A 17,747-nucleotide genomic window follows, 5' to 3' on the forward strand; every position below is an offset into this window, starting at 1 on the left:
TTTGATAAGCAAACAAGGAAGAGGACTCAGGCCCCATCCCTTTTGAATTTTCTGGTTACCTAAGCTAGGAAAGGAAAAAGAATAGGTGCACATAAGATGGTATGTCCACTTGAATTAGAATAATTTATCTTCCAAATCCTGCTCTTCCACTGCCTCAGATAGAAAAAGTACAATTTCTTGTTGCTTGAAGCAAATATGTTGATCTGCTGACTCCCCTCACTCCGTAAAATAAACTGAAGGACACTGGCTTTCAGTTCCCTCTCCCTGGCTCTGAACCAGAATGGAGGTGGTAGTCATGAAGGGCATTTGGTGAGTCATGGTTTTGCTAATAGCTAGCAATTCCAACTAATTGATGCTTCTCCTTTATTCACAAAGGGACCTTTTTCCTTAACAAGAATGGAACTCTACTGTACAACTTTCCAACTTTGCAGGCAGGCATCACAGTGACCTATAATTTTAGGCATGTCAGTCAAAGCATCCCCCATCAAGTTCCTAGCTTTGCTTCACCATCTCAGTGATTGAAAAACATAAGGTATAACTATGAAGGTCTCATACATGTTCCCACTGTCCATAAAGAATCTATGCCCCTTTCCTGAGATGGGACAAGAGAAAATATCCTCAAAAAGAGGTTACATCAAATAGGGTCCAAAAAAGCTTGCTCTTTGGTGAGGACTAAGGGAAGCATCAAAAGGATGTGGAATTTGGTGATGAATGCAGGATGAAAAATTCTCTGAGGTAGCCATGATGCTCAGGCACAAACCCATTTGTCCTAGATAGTTCTAGCCCAGACCTGCAGCAAACTTTTCAACATGCTCCCAATTGCGCAAAGAGTCTGATCCATTCAATTCTCATTATTTATTGGGAGAGGGACTGGAGATAACCTGCTTTCTTCTGGATTCTTGAGATAAGGGCCATGAGAAGTACTCTTTTCCTTTGGAGACAAGAAAGATTCTAGCAAAACATCAGAACTAATCCTAAGTTTTTGCCCTTGAGGAAGAAATGTGTGTCTTCCTTGGGCCAGAGGAAGCTTACTCAGATCCATGGCTTCTTTCACCACTGTATCTAAGGCTTCCCCATATAATTTTTGGCCATCAAAGGGAACTCAAATCAAATGGACACTCAATATGATACCCACATCTCAGGACCTTGCTCCACTCTTGCCAGGAAGAATAAAGTAGGAAGAGCAGAAAAAAAAACCTTGTGATATCACAAGCTGCATCACATATAGGAATGGGTTATATGCAAGTTCCAGATCCTCTTTTTTCTGACTTTGTTCTGTTTAAATATCAATACAGATGACTTAAGCACTTCAGGGAATCTCTAAATGATGCTGTATGCTATAGCTGCACGCAGGGTAGCCAAGGAGTAGTCTGCTTCTCTGAAGAGACTGTTCTAGCTTTTCATCCACTGGATGCTTAGGGGCTCCTTCAATGGAAATAACAGATTTTATAGGAAGAGATGGTATTGAAGAGTTCACCTTTGGTACAAAGCACAACTTAAATCTCTCTCCATAAGGAACTTGTACAATCTGGACTGCTTCTACAAGACAAAGGCAGAATACTGGGAAGGGATACATTTCCTGGCTATAAACAGAAAGTCCTTAGGCCAAAATTTCTATCCATGTCTCCATGCATACAAGTGGGCATGGTTACCCCAGTCAGTTTCCAGATTGATGGGTTCCCTGAATATGAAAGAGATAATTATAATCCATGTTACTAGCAGACTGTTCAGTGAATAGGTAGTGGGCTCAGTACACTTTATTCATGATTCAACTTAATAGCTTGCAGGAAAACATTAGGTTTCCAATTTTTACTATTTTCAACTGTAATTATTTAACATCTCATCTCACTTTTGAATACTTAGGGGGTTGGATTACAGTGGTCAATGACACCTGGATAGTGTTCATATACTATGGTAATGAGCATGATATAAAAAAAGTCTACATTAGATAGGATAAGTAGTGATAGCTGGGATTGCTTCAGGATTAGCGGATGGAGGAGTAATCAGGAGATAGAGTGGGGGAATAGGAGAGAGCAGGCAGCAGAGTAAGGAGCAGCCAGAGCAGCAGGACTTTGGTAGGAATGCAGGGAGTCAGGAATAGAAGAGATACATAGAGGAGGTCTGAGGGCTAGTGAAGATGTTGAAACAGGAGAGGCAAACAACGTTAAGGATACTGAACAGGAGATGCCGGTATTCATGAAAAGGAAATCTGTCGGGGTTTGGTGGTGGTCCAGTTAATTCAGGAGACAAAGTTGAGAAATAAGCCATTAAGGTGACAAAGCTCTCTGTTAGCTGATAACCAGAAGGTGATGCCCCCTAAACTGGCTTGACAAGAACCAAAGGGCACACGGTACTCTAGAAGCAATTGCTGTTACCCAGTTTATTACATAATTGAGTCCTGCACACCACTAACATTACATTTCATTTGCAAGGAGTTGAGTGATAGGTATAAACTAGTAAGGTCTGAATGGAGTTGGAGATATAGGTTTAGCTGTAGCAGTTTTTCTTACCTTTCAAATGCTGGCCACGAAGTCTCTTCACTAAGTTCTGAACCATCACTGCTACCTAAAACCAGAAGGCATAATACTTTGAAACCAACTATTTTATTCCTTAGTTTGTACCATCTGTAGTCTAATTGTTCCAATTGTGACATTTTTTCCTTAGAATTTCTACGAGAGCGATTAGGCAGAAATAAATCTAACGAATGCTACACAGAAGGTGCTCACTTTAGGAATGACTTGAGAGTTATGGATAAAAAATGTAGGAGATATGGATTTGGTAGGAGACTGGTTCTATATATCTGCAATATCCAAAGTCTAAAGGGGAGAAGTGTTCTCAAAATTAATGCAACAATCCCAAATTTTCATCTGTCTATTTCATGCCCAACCTGATGAGCATTTAAAAGGACCTGCTTCTTTAGGAGCCATTACAACACAAAATGTGATAATTCACTGTCATGATAAACAGATGCAGCTTCGTTACAAACAAATACAGGAGTAGACTGGAACTTAATCCACTAGCTCCAGACTAACTTCACTGAGTCTCTCCAATATCTTAAAAGCCAATGCTGATTCAGAAACCCTTAATTAACTTTTTTAAGTTAACTGAATTTAACTCAGAGCCAGCACTAGGCATAAGCAGACTAAGCAATTGCTTAGGGCCCCAAGTAGCTTAAGGGGGCTCCATATTAATTATTAGTATGTGTTCTGTGTAATCAAGGGGAAATATTTCTGCTTAAGGCCCCCAGTGGGCTAGCACCAGTAATGATTTAACTGAAATGCTTATTAAAATCATAGAAATATAGAGCTGGAAGGGACTTGAAGAGGTCATTTAGTTTATCCCCTACCCCCATGCTCAGGTAAGATTAAGTATACCTAGACTTAGGCAAACAATTAGGTTTCATTGTTTAAAAAATAATTGTTCATGTTTCAGGAAAGTGCGGTGTATGGTCAGACTATTAGTGCACTTGTTTTGCTCCACAGAACATATGGGATGGAGAAGACAGATTCTGTAAAGACTAATATATAAATGTGAACATATGGAGGTGTTGTTGGCAGCTCCATAGTACTGAGATCTGCAATTACAATGCTGACTAAATCCTGTAGTCAGGTCTGAAAATTCGATATATGATCAGAAAACTTATGCCAGTTTCTCCTATGGTTAATTTTCTGGTTATCACTTCTGGAATCTGAAGTCATTTCAAATGACCTTCTTTTGAAATGTGCACCTACTCAATTTTTCTCAGATCCCTCTAACTTACAAATTCCTTGGCCTTAACAGCTGAAATTAAGTATATGTACAAAAAATTCAGTATAAATGGGAGTTTAAAAAATAAAAATAAAGTAATTTATATTACTTATAACTGCTTCTGTTTACACCAAGAGATACCCTCTTGTCATTAACCTCTCTCTCTGGTACTTATAATGCCCCTCATTACCATAGTATCTGAGTGCCACACAAATCTTTAATATATTTATCCTCACAACACCCCTCTGAGGTAGGGCAAGCGCTATTGTCCCCATTTTACAGATGGGGAACTGAGGCACAGAGATAACAATAAAGAATTTGAACCCAGCTCTCCATAGTCCTAGGCCACTACTCTAACCACTAGATCATCCTTCCTCTCTACTGGCTACAGCACAGCCATTTACGAATTGAAGCATTTAAAATTGTAAATGCAAACTTTAGTTGCTTCACTGTCTGCAATATAAGGCCCCTCTTCCCTGCTGGACTCTCTTTCTTGCTCTTTAACCTTCAGATGAGCCCTGTTTCTGGCTCCAGCTACCAGCCTTGCTCCATTCCTCTAGTTATCATCCAATCATAAGACTGGCCTTACTGGGTCAGACCAAAGGTCCATCTAACCCAGCATCCTGTCTTTTAACAGTGGCCAATGTCAGGTGCCTCAGAGGGAATGAACAGGTAATCATCAAGTGATCCATTCCCTGTCACTCATTCCCAGCTTCTGGCAAACAGAGGCAAGGGACACCAGACCTGCCTATCCTGGCTAATAGCCATTGATGGACCTATCCTCCATGAATTTATCTAGTTCTTTTTTGAACCCTGTTATAGTCTTGGCTTTCACAACCTCCTCTGGCAAAGAGTTCCACAGGTTGACTAGCTCCAGCCTCCAAAAAAATCCCTGCTCCTTAGCTCCATCCCCATTTTACAACAACAGCCTCTAGCCAGTCCATCACATTGACTTCCTTAATGCTATCAAAGTCTACAAATTCCCTGCTCTGCCTACTATTGACTTGCTATATACCAGGGGTCTCAAACAGGTGGCCTGCGGGGCTCTTCTGTGTGGCCTGCCAAGCTTCCTGCGCCCACCCCACCCCTCTGCCTACCTCCAGGCCAGGGGTGGGCAAATTACAGGCCAGGGGCGGATTGCCCCCCGTGGGGCCATGAGCCCTACGCCGCTCCCTTACGCGACTGGCAGCACGTCCCTTCGGGCTGGAGGGGAGGAGGCAGAAGGCTCCTGTGTTGCCTCGCATCAAGGTACCGCCCCCTGCAGCTCCTCTTGGCCAGGAACAGGGAACCACAGCCAATGGGAGCTTCGTGGGAGGTAACTGAAGGAGCAGCAGCGGAACCTTGTGCCCACCCTTGCTCCCCCAGGGACTATGGTTCTGGCTGCTTCCTGGAGCAGAGCGGGGCCAGGAGCCTGCCCTGGCCCCAGTGTGCGCTGCTGCCGCCGCGGAGCCGGTCTAGGTAAGTAACGCTGGGCCAGAGCTTGCATCCCGCATCCCTCCTGCACCCCAACTCCCTGCCCTGAGCCCACTGCTGCACCCCACACCCCTCCTGCACCCATCTCCCTGCCCTGAGCCCCCTGCCGCACCCTGCACACCTCAACTCCCTGCCCTGAGATCCTGTCACACCCTGCACCCCCTGGTGACAGGGAAGGGGCAGCGTTGGGGTGGGGACTTTGGGGAAGGGGGTGGAAAGGGGCAGGGAAGGGGGAGGAAGAGGTGGGGCAGGGGCGGGGCCTCATGGAAGGGGTGGGGTGGAGGCAGGGCCTGGGGCAGTGAGGGTGGGAGTGTCAGTGATGCGGCCCTCAGGACAATGCACTAGACCTCATGTGGCCCTTGTGGTCATTTGAGTTTAAGACCCCTGCTATATACTATAACAGCAGGGGAGTCCCAGCTCTGAGAATGATTTTGGGGTAAGTATTTTAAAATCTTAGTAGGGAAGTAGCATTGGCCTTGAGGGTCAAGGAAGGAGCCAGGGTGAAGGGCAGCTTAGAGCTGAGCTGGAGAGCAAGGCTATCTGTGGCTTCAAGGCTGGAAAAATCAGCAAGGAACAGGGATGCCTTTGTGGATACAGCATGATTGTGCAGATGCAGAACTGGAGACCTGCTGAAGGACTACAGAATGGGGCTGGACCAGGGCATGGGGCTACTCTGAAAAACTTTTCACACCCAGCAGACATAGCTTTAAACTGAAGGTCCAGCTTTTTCCCCTTGACTTCAAAGAATTTCATGTGAACCAGTTAGAGCTTGGAGACAATGAAAATCTTCAAGCCCTGACTACAGAAGGCTCTCTTCATTGAATACATGAAGTCTGAGAGAAAGCACAAATATCTAGTTCCCTATCTCTAGAGCCCTCATCCTTGGCCAATCCAAACCCTAAGCTGAGGGGTCCCATCCTACAGCCACAATGCCAAGCCCCAGATTTGCTACCAACCAGATTTCAGCCAGCTTGGTCTCAGCTACGCTGATTTGTCCCTAAAAGAAGCTTTGACCTGGCTTACAATCAACACTATGGGAAATGAGTAGGAAGCTGTGGATTGGACCACAGAGTGTACAGAGCAGCCAGAAAAAAGGAGAAATGCACAAGAAGATGCCTGTCTAATTAAGTCATTAATCCCTAACTCCACTAGGCAGATGTGTAAAAGTCCACAAAAAGGGGACATCAGGATCAAGGGGTAAATATTGAATCTGTGGAGCTCCTAAACATTTTCTACTTCTACCAAAGCTAATTTCTAGCATTGCCATTTCAGTGAGCTTAATGCTTTTATGAGTTGAAAATTTTAAGTATTCAACTGCTTAAATGGCTACAGTAGAAGCTAGTTTGTTTGTAAAAACAGAAACTAGATTCAAAATCTTTATTTTAAAACTAGGAAATTCTCATACAAAAAACTTTGCTTAAAAGTAAGGTATTAATGAATTTAAGACACTGACAAACATACAAATTCATCACTAAGATATGCACATCTTGGAATATAAAAATATATGATTAATTACACATATGCCAAGAATTAATAAATATATTTTGTACATCACAGTTAAATTGTTATTGTAAAATGGATTTTGAGATAGAAAAGTTACTCACTGTAGTTCTTTGAGAGTACCACCTTTGAATATTATTTATACTTGCTCAAGGAACTCTGTAGACTGAGCACCTGAATGCCTTTTTAACCACCAGAGAGTCAATGCTGAACTAACACAGTGTTAGACTTAGGGCAGATCTACATGGGAAGGGTTACATCGGTGCAGCTGTACTCCTGTAGTGCATCTGGTGAAGACGCTCTTTACTGATGGAAGAGTGCTCTCCCGTTGGCATAATTATTCCACCTCTGCGAGAGATGGAAGCTATGTCCACAAGGGATCATATCCCACCGACATAGCATCAGTGTGGATAGTGTTTAGGTCACTGAAACGTGCATCACTCAGGGGTTTATCTTTTTCACACTCCTGAGTGATGCACGTTAGATTGATTTACGCAGTAGTGTAGACCTGCCCTTACTTGACTGGGCCTAAAGAACTTCCCTTGTCAACTAAGATTTCAGGGTGCTCTGCCACACTCCAATGGCCCAGGCAATGCTCATGACGTATGAGCACCCTTGGCTTTCTTTTTAAACTGACTAGCTAACTAACAAAAAAATAATCCCCCAAAATGCAGAAAAACAGGAAGTGATGATGATGAGGGAAGTATTTAGGGCACTGAGCGAATTCAAGCTTGTGTGTACCTTCAGCAGACAAAAGGGACCCTCCCTTTCATACCCTTGGAATTCTGAACAAGCAGAGGGGGAGTAAAGGGAAGGGGTAATGGTCACAACAGTCATTGCTCTTTTGAATTTTTTGGAAGCACATGGCACAAGAACCTTGATATCACAAATGAGAATATGCAGAAGCCACCTCAGAGTAATACTAAATATTGTCCTTAAATATTTGAGAGTAAGGGTCATAGAATAGGCATATAAATAATATTTCCTTACCTTACGGTTTAGGGGGAGTTTTAATAATAAAAATTGGAATAAAAAAATCAGCCTATATGTGGAGGGAGCACACTGTATCATTCTTCAATAATCCCCTGAGGACAACGGTTCCCAAACTATGGCCCACCAGAGTATTTCATAAGGCCAGTGGCTTGCTTCAACACAGTATACTAATGGCTTTTTCATTAACATTTTGTCATCATGTTTACATCATTTTAGTTTACAAAAGTGTGTAAAGAGACAATACTGAACATAGAAACAACCTATCTAAATACATATGAAACAAGCTGAACTTAAAATATAAAGTGAATAGAGGTAACTTTAAAATCTTATTAAAATATGTAAAATCCACAGGACTCCAAAGAACTGTATGCAGTCCTTCAGGGCTGGAAGGGATGGTTGGCACAAAACACAGGGCTCTTGAGGGAGGAAGGAATAAAAGAAAAGGGAAAAGAGAATACAGGGGAGGCGGAAAAAAAATCCTACAGTTTCCAAGACGGGTTTGGACAACCCTCTGTTATCCACTTTTCTCACTCTCACTATTTTTGTTTGCAGTAGGAAAACAATTTTCTTTTAAGGCTTTTTTAAATGTTGTTTTGCCTACTACTGAACACAATTCAGTGCTTTAAAGATGCAAAGTGCTACATTAGTGCTATTATGGCACGTATACAACATGCAGAATCTTAAAAAAAACCCTATAAAACAAAAGGCTTCGCAAAATAAGTCTCTCTGGGGTAGAAAATATATTACTAAAGATTTCCTTGCAGCTCCCTAAGGCTTGTCCCTATAAGCATTTATGCTGCTTAGTGGATGGAAACAAAAGTCTGCTTAGCTTAGTTTATTTGTCTAAGGACACTAGAGTGTAAGCTTATTTCTTCTTATTTTGTTTCCCCACCAAACTTCCCTTCTTTGGGTATTTAGCGAGGTGGTGGGATACCCCACAGCCCTGCTGACGGACGGACCTCCCCTACCACCAATGTGGCTGGAGTCACTGGGTCCTGCGCCTGCCCCTCAGAGGTCACGGCGCAGACCTGGAAGTATAAAAGCTCACCGGCAGAGTTCAGTTGGGAACCAGCTGCCAGAGAGGCCAGACGCCTGCGACCGAGCTCCCTCTGGGGAGACAGCAGAAGGTCGCAGCTGGCCTGAGGTCGCACTGGGCCGGCCGAGCCTACCCCGCGCTCATTACCCCGGGGAGGACTGTTCGAGCCTGCCTCTTGCCCCCTACCCCGAGGAGGAGCCAAGCCTACCATCCGCTACTTACCCAGAGGAACCGATGGTGTTCGAGACCGCCGGCAACGCTACCACCACTCAGGTACCCTACGAGGGGGAGTGTGGAAATGGCCCGGGGGCAGCCAACCCCAGTCTGGCCACAGCAGGGCCAGAGCCTATGTCAGTGTGTTGCGGCCAGGATCCCCACTGACAGCAGCGAGTTTCTGCCGCTGCTAGGGCCCTGGGCTGGGACGCAGTGGAGTGGGAGGGCCTGCGTCCCCCCTGCCACCCACTCCTTGGGTGGCAGACTCCCCATTTTCCCTGGCCTGGAGAGGCTAGGACCTTCTATTACATGAACTATGGGCTCAGCCCCTGCCTAAGGGCCTGAGTCCCTGACTGTTTGTTTGCTGCCCTGCCCTTACCTAGGGCCTGGGCTGCTATTTAATTATTGGCTCAGCCTCTGCCTAAGGGCCTGAGTCTCTGATTGTGTGATTCCTGCCCCGCCTTGACCTAGGGCCTGGGCTGTGCTTTGTTATTGAATTACTGACTCGGATCCTGCTTAAGGGCCTGGGCCCCTGACTGCGTGATTGCTGCCCCGCCTCAACCTAGGGCCTGGGCTGTGCTTTGCTATTGAACTACTGACCCGGACCCTGCTTAAGGGCCTGGGCCCGACTGTGTGACTGCTGCCCTGCCCTGACCTAGGGCCTGGGCCGCTTTTGAACTACTGACTCAGTCCCTGCCTAAGGGCCTGCGTCTCTGTTTGCTGGCCGCCCCACCCTGACCTAGGGCCTGGGCAGCCATTTGACTATCGACTCAGCCCCGCTCCAAGGGCCTGAGCCCCTAATCGAGTGTGCATTATTTCCCACAACCGCAGAGCCCACGGACTGCAAGCTAGAGCGAGGCGGTGGGATACCCCACAGCCCCGCTGAGGGACGGACTGCGGCAAAGCCGCACTACAGGGTATTTCTAACTTTTATTCTGCATCTTTTCCTCTTTTGTTTGATATGTTTCATTGCAATTTCTTTATTTGGGGTGGTGTGGCCATGTATTTTGTATAATTTAAACTGAACTTTTAATTACAGGTTAAAACAGGTCTTTGCAGGCCTCATTTTAGGAGATATACAAAGTGTTTTAAAATACCATGTGTTTAATTCAGAGGCAAGTCTAACATTGATGGGAATCTAAATTTGTGCATTTTACACTTGACTCTGGGCTCATTAGTGTATAAGTTACATTAATACAGAGTCCTTTAGTCTCATACTAATTTACCAATGTACAAATTACACCGATCACACAACACTTCTGAATTTGGCCCTATAATTTCTTACAATAGAATACTGAGGTGCTTTTCAGTGTCCACTCTATAGGACATAAAATTTCTTAGAGCTGCTTTTTATAATGCATCTTCTCTGCACTTTTTGCTCAGCTTAGACCACTGGGAAGTTTTGGCTGATATAAACAGGATATTCCAGCTCTAAATAGTTCATATATGAAAGTCATGTTTCATCTAACTTATTCGGTTAGACTCAAGATCAGTTTGTGACCTCTGGTATCCAACTGTCACGGATTGCTCCAGCATCAGATAAAAGGTTATCAGTTTCTTAGTATTCAAAATAAATGTGTAAGCAATTGGATGTTTTGTACAGGCACTGTATATGTACATACATAATATAAATAACTTTATTTTTATTTTTTAAACTCCCTTTTATATTGATTTTTTTGTACATATACAGTACCTGTACAAAACTGAGGGGCAGTGACCTCCTTGTATAATCACAAGTCCAAACAGGTCCATGAGGAAGTATCCACACAATTCCAATGGCCAAAACTTTCTAGAAGACTCTGTCATAGACACATCCCAAGAGTGATCTGTATAGACAATATTTTAAGAAGGTGTTTTGTTCGTAGATCAGTACCATGCATTTTTCTAAGCACTAGCCTTTCCTTGAAACCAAGTCCTATCATGATGCCTACAGTTAGTTACTAAATAATAACGTATAGGCAGGTGACCAGTAGAAATTTGTGGTATAATTACTATATTTATATATTAAAGACTCATGACATCAAATTGTACATTTAACTAGTCTACATAACTACATGTGCCTGTCACTGTTACTTCTAAACCTCCCTCTCTTGTTTGTTATCCTTACTCGTTGTATCTTGTCTTACCTTTGGAACTGACCCTACAATTGGAGCCATGCCGATAGCAGAGGGGAGGAGGGAGGGTAGTGGAACACCCACAGGGACTTACATTTCAAAGAACCTCTGTTAATGCATGAGGTGAGTAATGTTCTCTTCTTTGAGTGATGTCCCTGTGGGTGCTCCACTTTAGGTGACTTCAGAGCAGTGCCCTCTGGTGGAAGGAGGTAGCTTTGGAGCGGAAGTCATAGCAGATGAAAAGTACAGTATGTCCAAACAAAGTATCGAAAGATGCATGTTGCTGTGAAGTGTAATGTTGGGTAAATGTGTGTGGAGAGGCTCAGATTGCGGTCCTACAGATTTCAATGATGGGAATATTATTAAGAAATGCTATGGAGGCTGATAGGCCTCTGGCAGAATGTGTGCAGATCCCCATAGAGGGCTGTCATTCATGCTGGAGGTAACACAGTTTTATGCAGTCTGATATCCATTTGGATAGACATTGTTTGGAAATGGCGTTACCATTTGATTGTTCGATGATTGAAAAACAGTTTTGGAGATTTGCAGAAAGATTTTGTTCTATCAGTGTAGAAAGTGATAGCCCTGCAAATATCCAGGGTGTGTAATCTGGACAGTCATTTGTTTACGTGTAATTTAGGAAAAAAATGTTGGAAAGTATATTGTTTGGTTGAGGTAAAAGGATGAGACAACTTTAGGTAGAACCTTGGGATGTGATCTCAGGGATACTTTATCTTTGAAAAAGATTGTGTAAGGTGGGTTGGCAATGAGAGCTCCCAGTTCTCCCACCCTTCTGGCAGATGTAATGGCCACTAGGAATGCAACCTTCACGGAAAGATGTAGGTGGGACTTGTAGTCATGAGCTCAAAGGGAGGACCAGTGAGGTCATGGAGGACTAAGTTGAGGTGCCATGGTGTGGTGGGATTCCAAATATCTGGGCAGGAACAAGAGAGATCCTTAAGAAAGCGTTTAGCGAATGGATGCATAAAAGTAGGGAATCCATCTACTTTATGATGGAACGCCCTGACAGCTGATAGATGCACATGAATGGAACTCATGGAAATGCCAGTCAGTTTCAGTTCCATCAAGTAGTGTAGAATGAGAGGTAAAGGGGCTGAGAGGGGTTTGGTCTGTTTGTGTCAGCACCATGAATTGAATTGCTTCCACTTATGTATGTGAGTCTGGCAGTTGTCCTACAACTGTTTAACAAGATGTTTTGTATGTCTGCAGAACATGTCATTTCAGGGTCTAAGAGCCATGCAGTAGCCACACTTTGAGATGGAGCCATTGAGAATCCGGATGGATGATGTGACCCACGTCTTGTGATAGTAGCCGAGGTAGAAGAGGCAGTGTGTGTGGTGGGCAGACTGCCAGGTGGAGGAGATAATGGTACCATGTTTTTCGTGACCTTGTAGGGGCTATTAGAATCACTCTGGATCTGTCTTGTTTGATCTTGTGAAGCACGCAGCTAAGAGGGAAGTGGGAGGGAAGGTGTATAGTAGGGTAGCATTCCATTTGATGAGAAAGACATCGCCCAGAGAGCATGTGCCAAGTTCTGGAGCAGAACTGGGGGTGTTTGGTGTTTTGCACAGTTGCAAAAAGATCTATAGTTGGAAAACCCCACGTTTGGAAAATGTCTAAGAGTACTGGTGTGTTCAACTCCCACTCGTGTTCCTGGTAAAACTTCCTGCTTAGGGTATCTGCCACGGTGTTCAGGCAGCAGGTAGGTATGAAGCCATATAACATTGTGCTTCATCCACCAGTGCCAAAGCACATGGCTCCCATACAGAGGGAGTGTGATTGTGCTTCCCCTTGTCTGTTTATGTAGAACATACAAGCTACATTGTCCGTGAGAATCTGTACCGTCTTCTCTCAGATTAGCAGTAGGAAGTGGGAACAAGCGTTCCGAACCACTCCCAGTTCTAATAGGTTTATATAAAGATGAGACTTTGTTGTGGACCACTGACCAAGTATAGAGTGTGGTTGCAGATGCGCTCCCCATCCTAGGCGGGAAGCATCTGTGGTGATAGTGATTGACGGTAGGAAGGGCACCCCTCTGCAGACGTTGTCCAGCTTGGTCCACCACAAAACAGAATCTTTGACTGTTTCTAGCATGGTGAAATACAAAGTTTATACTATGCTTGTGTGGGACTCATTTTGTTCGGAGCCAGGTTTCTATGCACTACCTATGTACTCTTGCGTGTTGGACAACAAAGGTCAGGGCAGCCATGTGGCCTAGAATTTGTAGGCAAGTTCTGGAAGACATTTGTGGGCTGTTTTGTGCTGTGGAGATCAAATTGTTTCAAGTCAGATATTGTTTTGTTGGTAAGTGAGGCTGTTGCCTCAAGGGAGTTGAGGTCCGCTCCAATAAATTCCAGGTGCTGAACTGGTGTTAGAGTGGATTTTTGCATGTTTATCTGAAGGCCTAACCCGGTGAACACTGTTATTGTGTGTTTGGTGGATTTTAGGGCTACCTGTCTTGTTGGTGCTTTCAACAGAGAGTTGTCCAGGGTAGGGAAAATCATAATTCCCTCTCTGCATAGACAGGCAGCTACTACGGCAAGTACCTTTGAGAATACCCAAGGCGCAGTGGAAAGGCCAAAGGGCAGCACTTTGTATTGGAAATGGTCCTATCCTACTGCAAATCGTAGGAATTTTCAATGTGAGGAATGAATGGATATATGAAAATATGCATCCTGGCGGTCAAGGGCCGAGAACTAGTCCCTTCTCTTTCCAATGCTGGGATAATGGTGCTCCGTGTGACCATTTTGAATTGCTGTGTTTTCACAAATTTGTTGAGTTGCCATAAGTCAAGGATACGCCTCCAACCTCCTGTTTTTTTTTCTGTGTGAGAAAAAAGTGTGAATAGAATCCCTTGCCTCTGTACTGAGATGGTATGTATTCTACTGCTCCTAGAGACATGAGGTGGGTTATCTCTTCTTGCAGTAGATGCTCATGAGGTGGTCCTTGAAGAGGGACAGGGAAGAGGGGTGGGTAGAAGGTTTGGAGATAAGGGGGATGGAGTAACCAGTTTTGATAATTTCTAATACCCATCTGTCTGATGTAATACTCTGCCAGATTGGGTAAAAATGGGTTCAGGCGATCTCCAAAGGTCTTGAAAGGTGTAGATGGTTCCAGCGTTGAAGTTCTCAGGCTCTTGACCAAAGCCTCAAATCTGTTGTCTGGAAGTTGATGGTTGTGAAGTAGTATTCAAAGGAGCAGGTTGCTATCTCCTCAAGGTTTTTTACTTCTGACCCTGCTGGTCATAGTATCTGTTGTGCTGTGCATACGGGGGTAGTGGGGAGAAATCAGAATAACTGAGGGGCTTGATAAGTGCTGTGTCATCTTGCATCTTTTGATCTTAGGTGTGTCGATGCCCAGAGATTGCAATGTCACCCTGGAGTCCTTAAGAGTGTGTAATAACTCATCAGTTTTATCCATGAAAAGTTTAAATCCCTCGAACGGTAAGTCCTCCACATCAACTGTGCTAGTTTTGGGAATCCAGGTGGAGCCAGGAGGCTCGTCTCATAACAATTGCAGTTCCTATGGATCTTGCAGCAGAATCTGCTGAATCAAGGGCAGCTTATAACCTTGTCCTGGGTATGAGTTGACCTTTCGTGATGAGCGATTTGTATTGTTCTTATTTGTCATCTGGAATAAAGGCAGTAAATTCAGAGAGACTTGCGTAGTTATTGTGGTCATACTTTGCCAATGAGGTCACATAGTTGGCAATTCTCAATGTCACACAAGAATATGCTTTGGGGCCGAAAAGATTAAGTCATTTCCAGTCTTTGTCAGAACGAGTGTCTCTGTAATATTGTTGCCTACCCTATTCATTGACGGCATCAATCACCAATGAATTCGGTGTTGGATGAGAAAAAAGGAATTCAGAGCCATTTGTAGGCAATTGGTATTTTTTTTTTTAATCAGACCTCTTACAGGTAGGTGGAATCATTGCAGGGGTTAGCCAGAGCAACTTCACAGGGTCCATAACCGCATCATTCATGGGAAGGGCGATTTTAGATGAAGTTGAGGGTGCAGTATGTCAACTAGTTTGTGTTGTGATTCCTGGACTACTTCTAGGGAGATGTCCAGTGAAGTGGACCTCTTGTAGAGATCTTGAAATTGTTTAAAATTATCACCTGTAGTGGGAGGTGGGGGCATAACAGTGTCATCCGGTGAGAATGAGGAAAAGTGGACTTCAGGTGGATTAGCTGGATCAGAGAATTCCTCCTCCTCCTCCTCTTGAGCTCCCTGGTTAGAGATGCAGGGTGGGCCCTGTGGCGTCAATAAAGGCGCATGATGTGTGTCAGCTGTGGAAAGGCCAACAGGTATGCCCTGTTGTTGTTTTGGGTATGTAGCCCAAAGGCCATTGTGATTGGAAGGGCATAGTGGGCATCCAGGGCTGCTTGGGAATGTATACTAGGTAGCTCACGTACATAAGGGCACCGCGTGGTAGGAGCAGCCATAGAGGAGGAATGTAGGAGACTGCCCTGCATCCTCATCATCACTGGAGAACTGTGGAGCAGAGGTGGAAAACTGGGTTGACTAAGTGCTGCAGGTACCATTGTACCGTTGGTGCTAAAGATGGGAGACTCCGATACTGAAAAAAGAGAAAGTTACTCACCTTGCAGTAACTGAGGTTCTTCGAGATGTGTCCCCCTGTGGGTGCTCCACGCTAGGCCACAGTGCGTCCCGGCACTGTTGATCGGAGATTTTCAGTAGCAGTGCCTAGTTGGGGCGCACGCACTCAGATGGTATCTCCCATCTAGTTGGAATCTTCCTGAGTGTGTGCGCCCCACACCCTCCTCAGTTCCTTCTCTACCATGGAGAACCATATCAGTACTCCAAAGTAGAGGGGAGGAGGATGGGGAGTGGAGCACCCACAGGGACACACATCTCGAAGAACCTCAGTTACTGTAAGGTGAGTAACCTTCTCTTCTTCTTCGAGTGCTGTCCCTGTGGGTGCTCCACTCTAGGTGAATGTATAGCAGTACCCACTATGGTTGGTGGGGCTTTGGAAATGCGGCAGTGAGTACTATAGATAGTACTGTATGGCCTACTATTGTGTTTGCCGTGGTGTCTTGCGTGAGAGCATAGTGTTTTGCAAACGTGTGTTCAGATGACCATGTAGCTGCTCTGCAGATATCAGGAATGGGAACGTTGTGTAGGAAGGCAACGGATGCCAACATGGCTCTAGGGGAATGAGTTCTAATGTTGTCGGGTGGTTGAAGATTTTTTGCATGGTAACAGGATCTGATGCAGTCAGAGATCCACTTGGATAGGAGTTGTTTAGAGATAGCCGTAGCTTTCGATCTCTCGGCAATGGAAACAAAGAGTCATGGAAACTTGCAAAATGGTTTAGTACGGTCTAAATAAAAGGCAATTCCTTGCCTGACGTCGAGAGTATGCAGGGTTGCCTCTTGTGGAGTTTTGTGAGGTTTGGAATAGAAAATAGGTAAATATATAGGTTGGTTGAGGTGGAAGGTCGATACCACCTTAGGAAGAAATTTAGGATATGGTCTCAAAATAACTTTATCTTTGGAGAAGATTGTGTAGGGAGGGTGAGCCATCAGGGCACTCATTTCAGCAACTCTCCTTGCCGATGTTATGGCAACTAAGAAAGCCACCTTCATGGACATATGGAGATGAGAGGAGGTAGCCAAGGGCTCAAATGGAGGTTTCATGAGAGTATGAAGAACGAGGTTAAGATTCCATGTAGCCACTGTTGGGTGAATTTCAGGGTAGAGATTTTGCAGGCCGGTGAGAAAGCATTTAATGGTGGAGTGGATAAAGAATGAGTATCCATCTAATAGGTCATGGAAGGTGGTAAGCGCCGCCAGGTGCACTTTGATGGAGCTGAGCGAAAGTCGGTCCTGTTTTAGTTTCAGGAGGTAGTCTAGAATGTTAGGGAGGGTCACGTTATTGGGTGCTAAATGCTTATGTGAGCACCAAAGAGCAAAACGCTTCCACTTCTGCAGGTAAGTTTTACGAGTGGAGTCTTTCCTACTGTGCAGGAGGACATACTGGACTTGCTCGGAACAGGTTAGTTCATGGGTTTGGAACCATGAAGGAACCAGGCTGTGAGGTGGAGCTTTTGGAGCTGAGGGTAAAGAACTCGTCCCGTGCCCTGGTAAAGGAGGTCTGACCTGTTGGGGAGAGCCCATGGGTGACGGGAGGACATGTGGAAAAGGTAGAGATACCACGTCTGTCTTGGCTAAGCTGGGGCAATCAGGATGACCTGGGCCTTGTCGTCCACGATCTTCCGAAGAACCTTGTGTAACAGAGGGATTGGTGGGAAGGCGTACAGGAGGTAGTTGTTCCATGGGATGAGGAATGCATCTCCTAGGGATGCAGTCCTGAGTCCCGCCCTGGAGCAGAACAGGGGGCATTTTCGGTTTTGGGTCGTGGCAAAGAGATCTATTGACGGGGTGCCCAAGTGGGAGAAAAGCTGTTGGAGTATTGCGGGGTGCAGTTTCCATTTGTGTTCTGTCAAGAAGTGCCTGCTGAGTGCGGCGGCAGTAGTGTTGTGGCAGCCTGGTAGGTAGGAAGTGATGATTTGTATTTGATGTTGTATGCACCAATTCCATAGTCAAATGGCTTCCATGCAAAGGGAATGTGATCAGGCTCCCCCTTATCTGTTTATGTAATACATACATGCTATATTGTCT

General features: G+C 44.8%; 1 protein-coding gene across 3 annotated transcripts in view; it reads right to left on the bottom strand.

The window, feature by feature from the left end:
- The window catches only part of RALGPS2 (Ral GEF with PH domain and SH3 binding motif 2), a 314,141-nt gene that overhangs the window by 44,006 nt on the left and 252,388 nt on the right, over positions 1 to 17,747 (bottom strand). For all 3 annotated transcript variants that reach the window (XM_075067906.1, XM_075067905.1, XM_075067907.1), the window contains one exon: positions 2,511 to 2,565. In XM_075067906.1, the coding sequence (XP_074924007.1) occupies positions 2,511 to 2,565 (55 nt within the window). The remainder of the gene's footprint in view (positions 1 to 2,510; positions 2,566 to 17,747) is intronic.

The sequence above is a fragment of the Chelonoidis abingdonii genome, chromosome 7, assembly GCF_003597395.2.
Source record: "Chelonoidis abingdonii isolate Lonesome George chromosome 7, CheloAbing_2.0, whole genome shotgun sequence".
NCBI lineage: Eukaryota > Metazoa > Chordata > Testudines > Testudinidae > Chelonoidis > Chelonoidis abingdonii.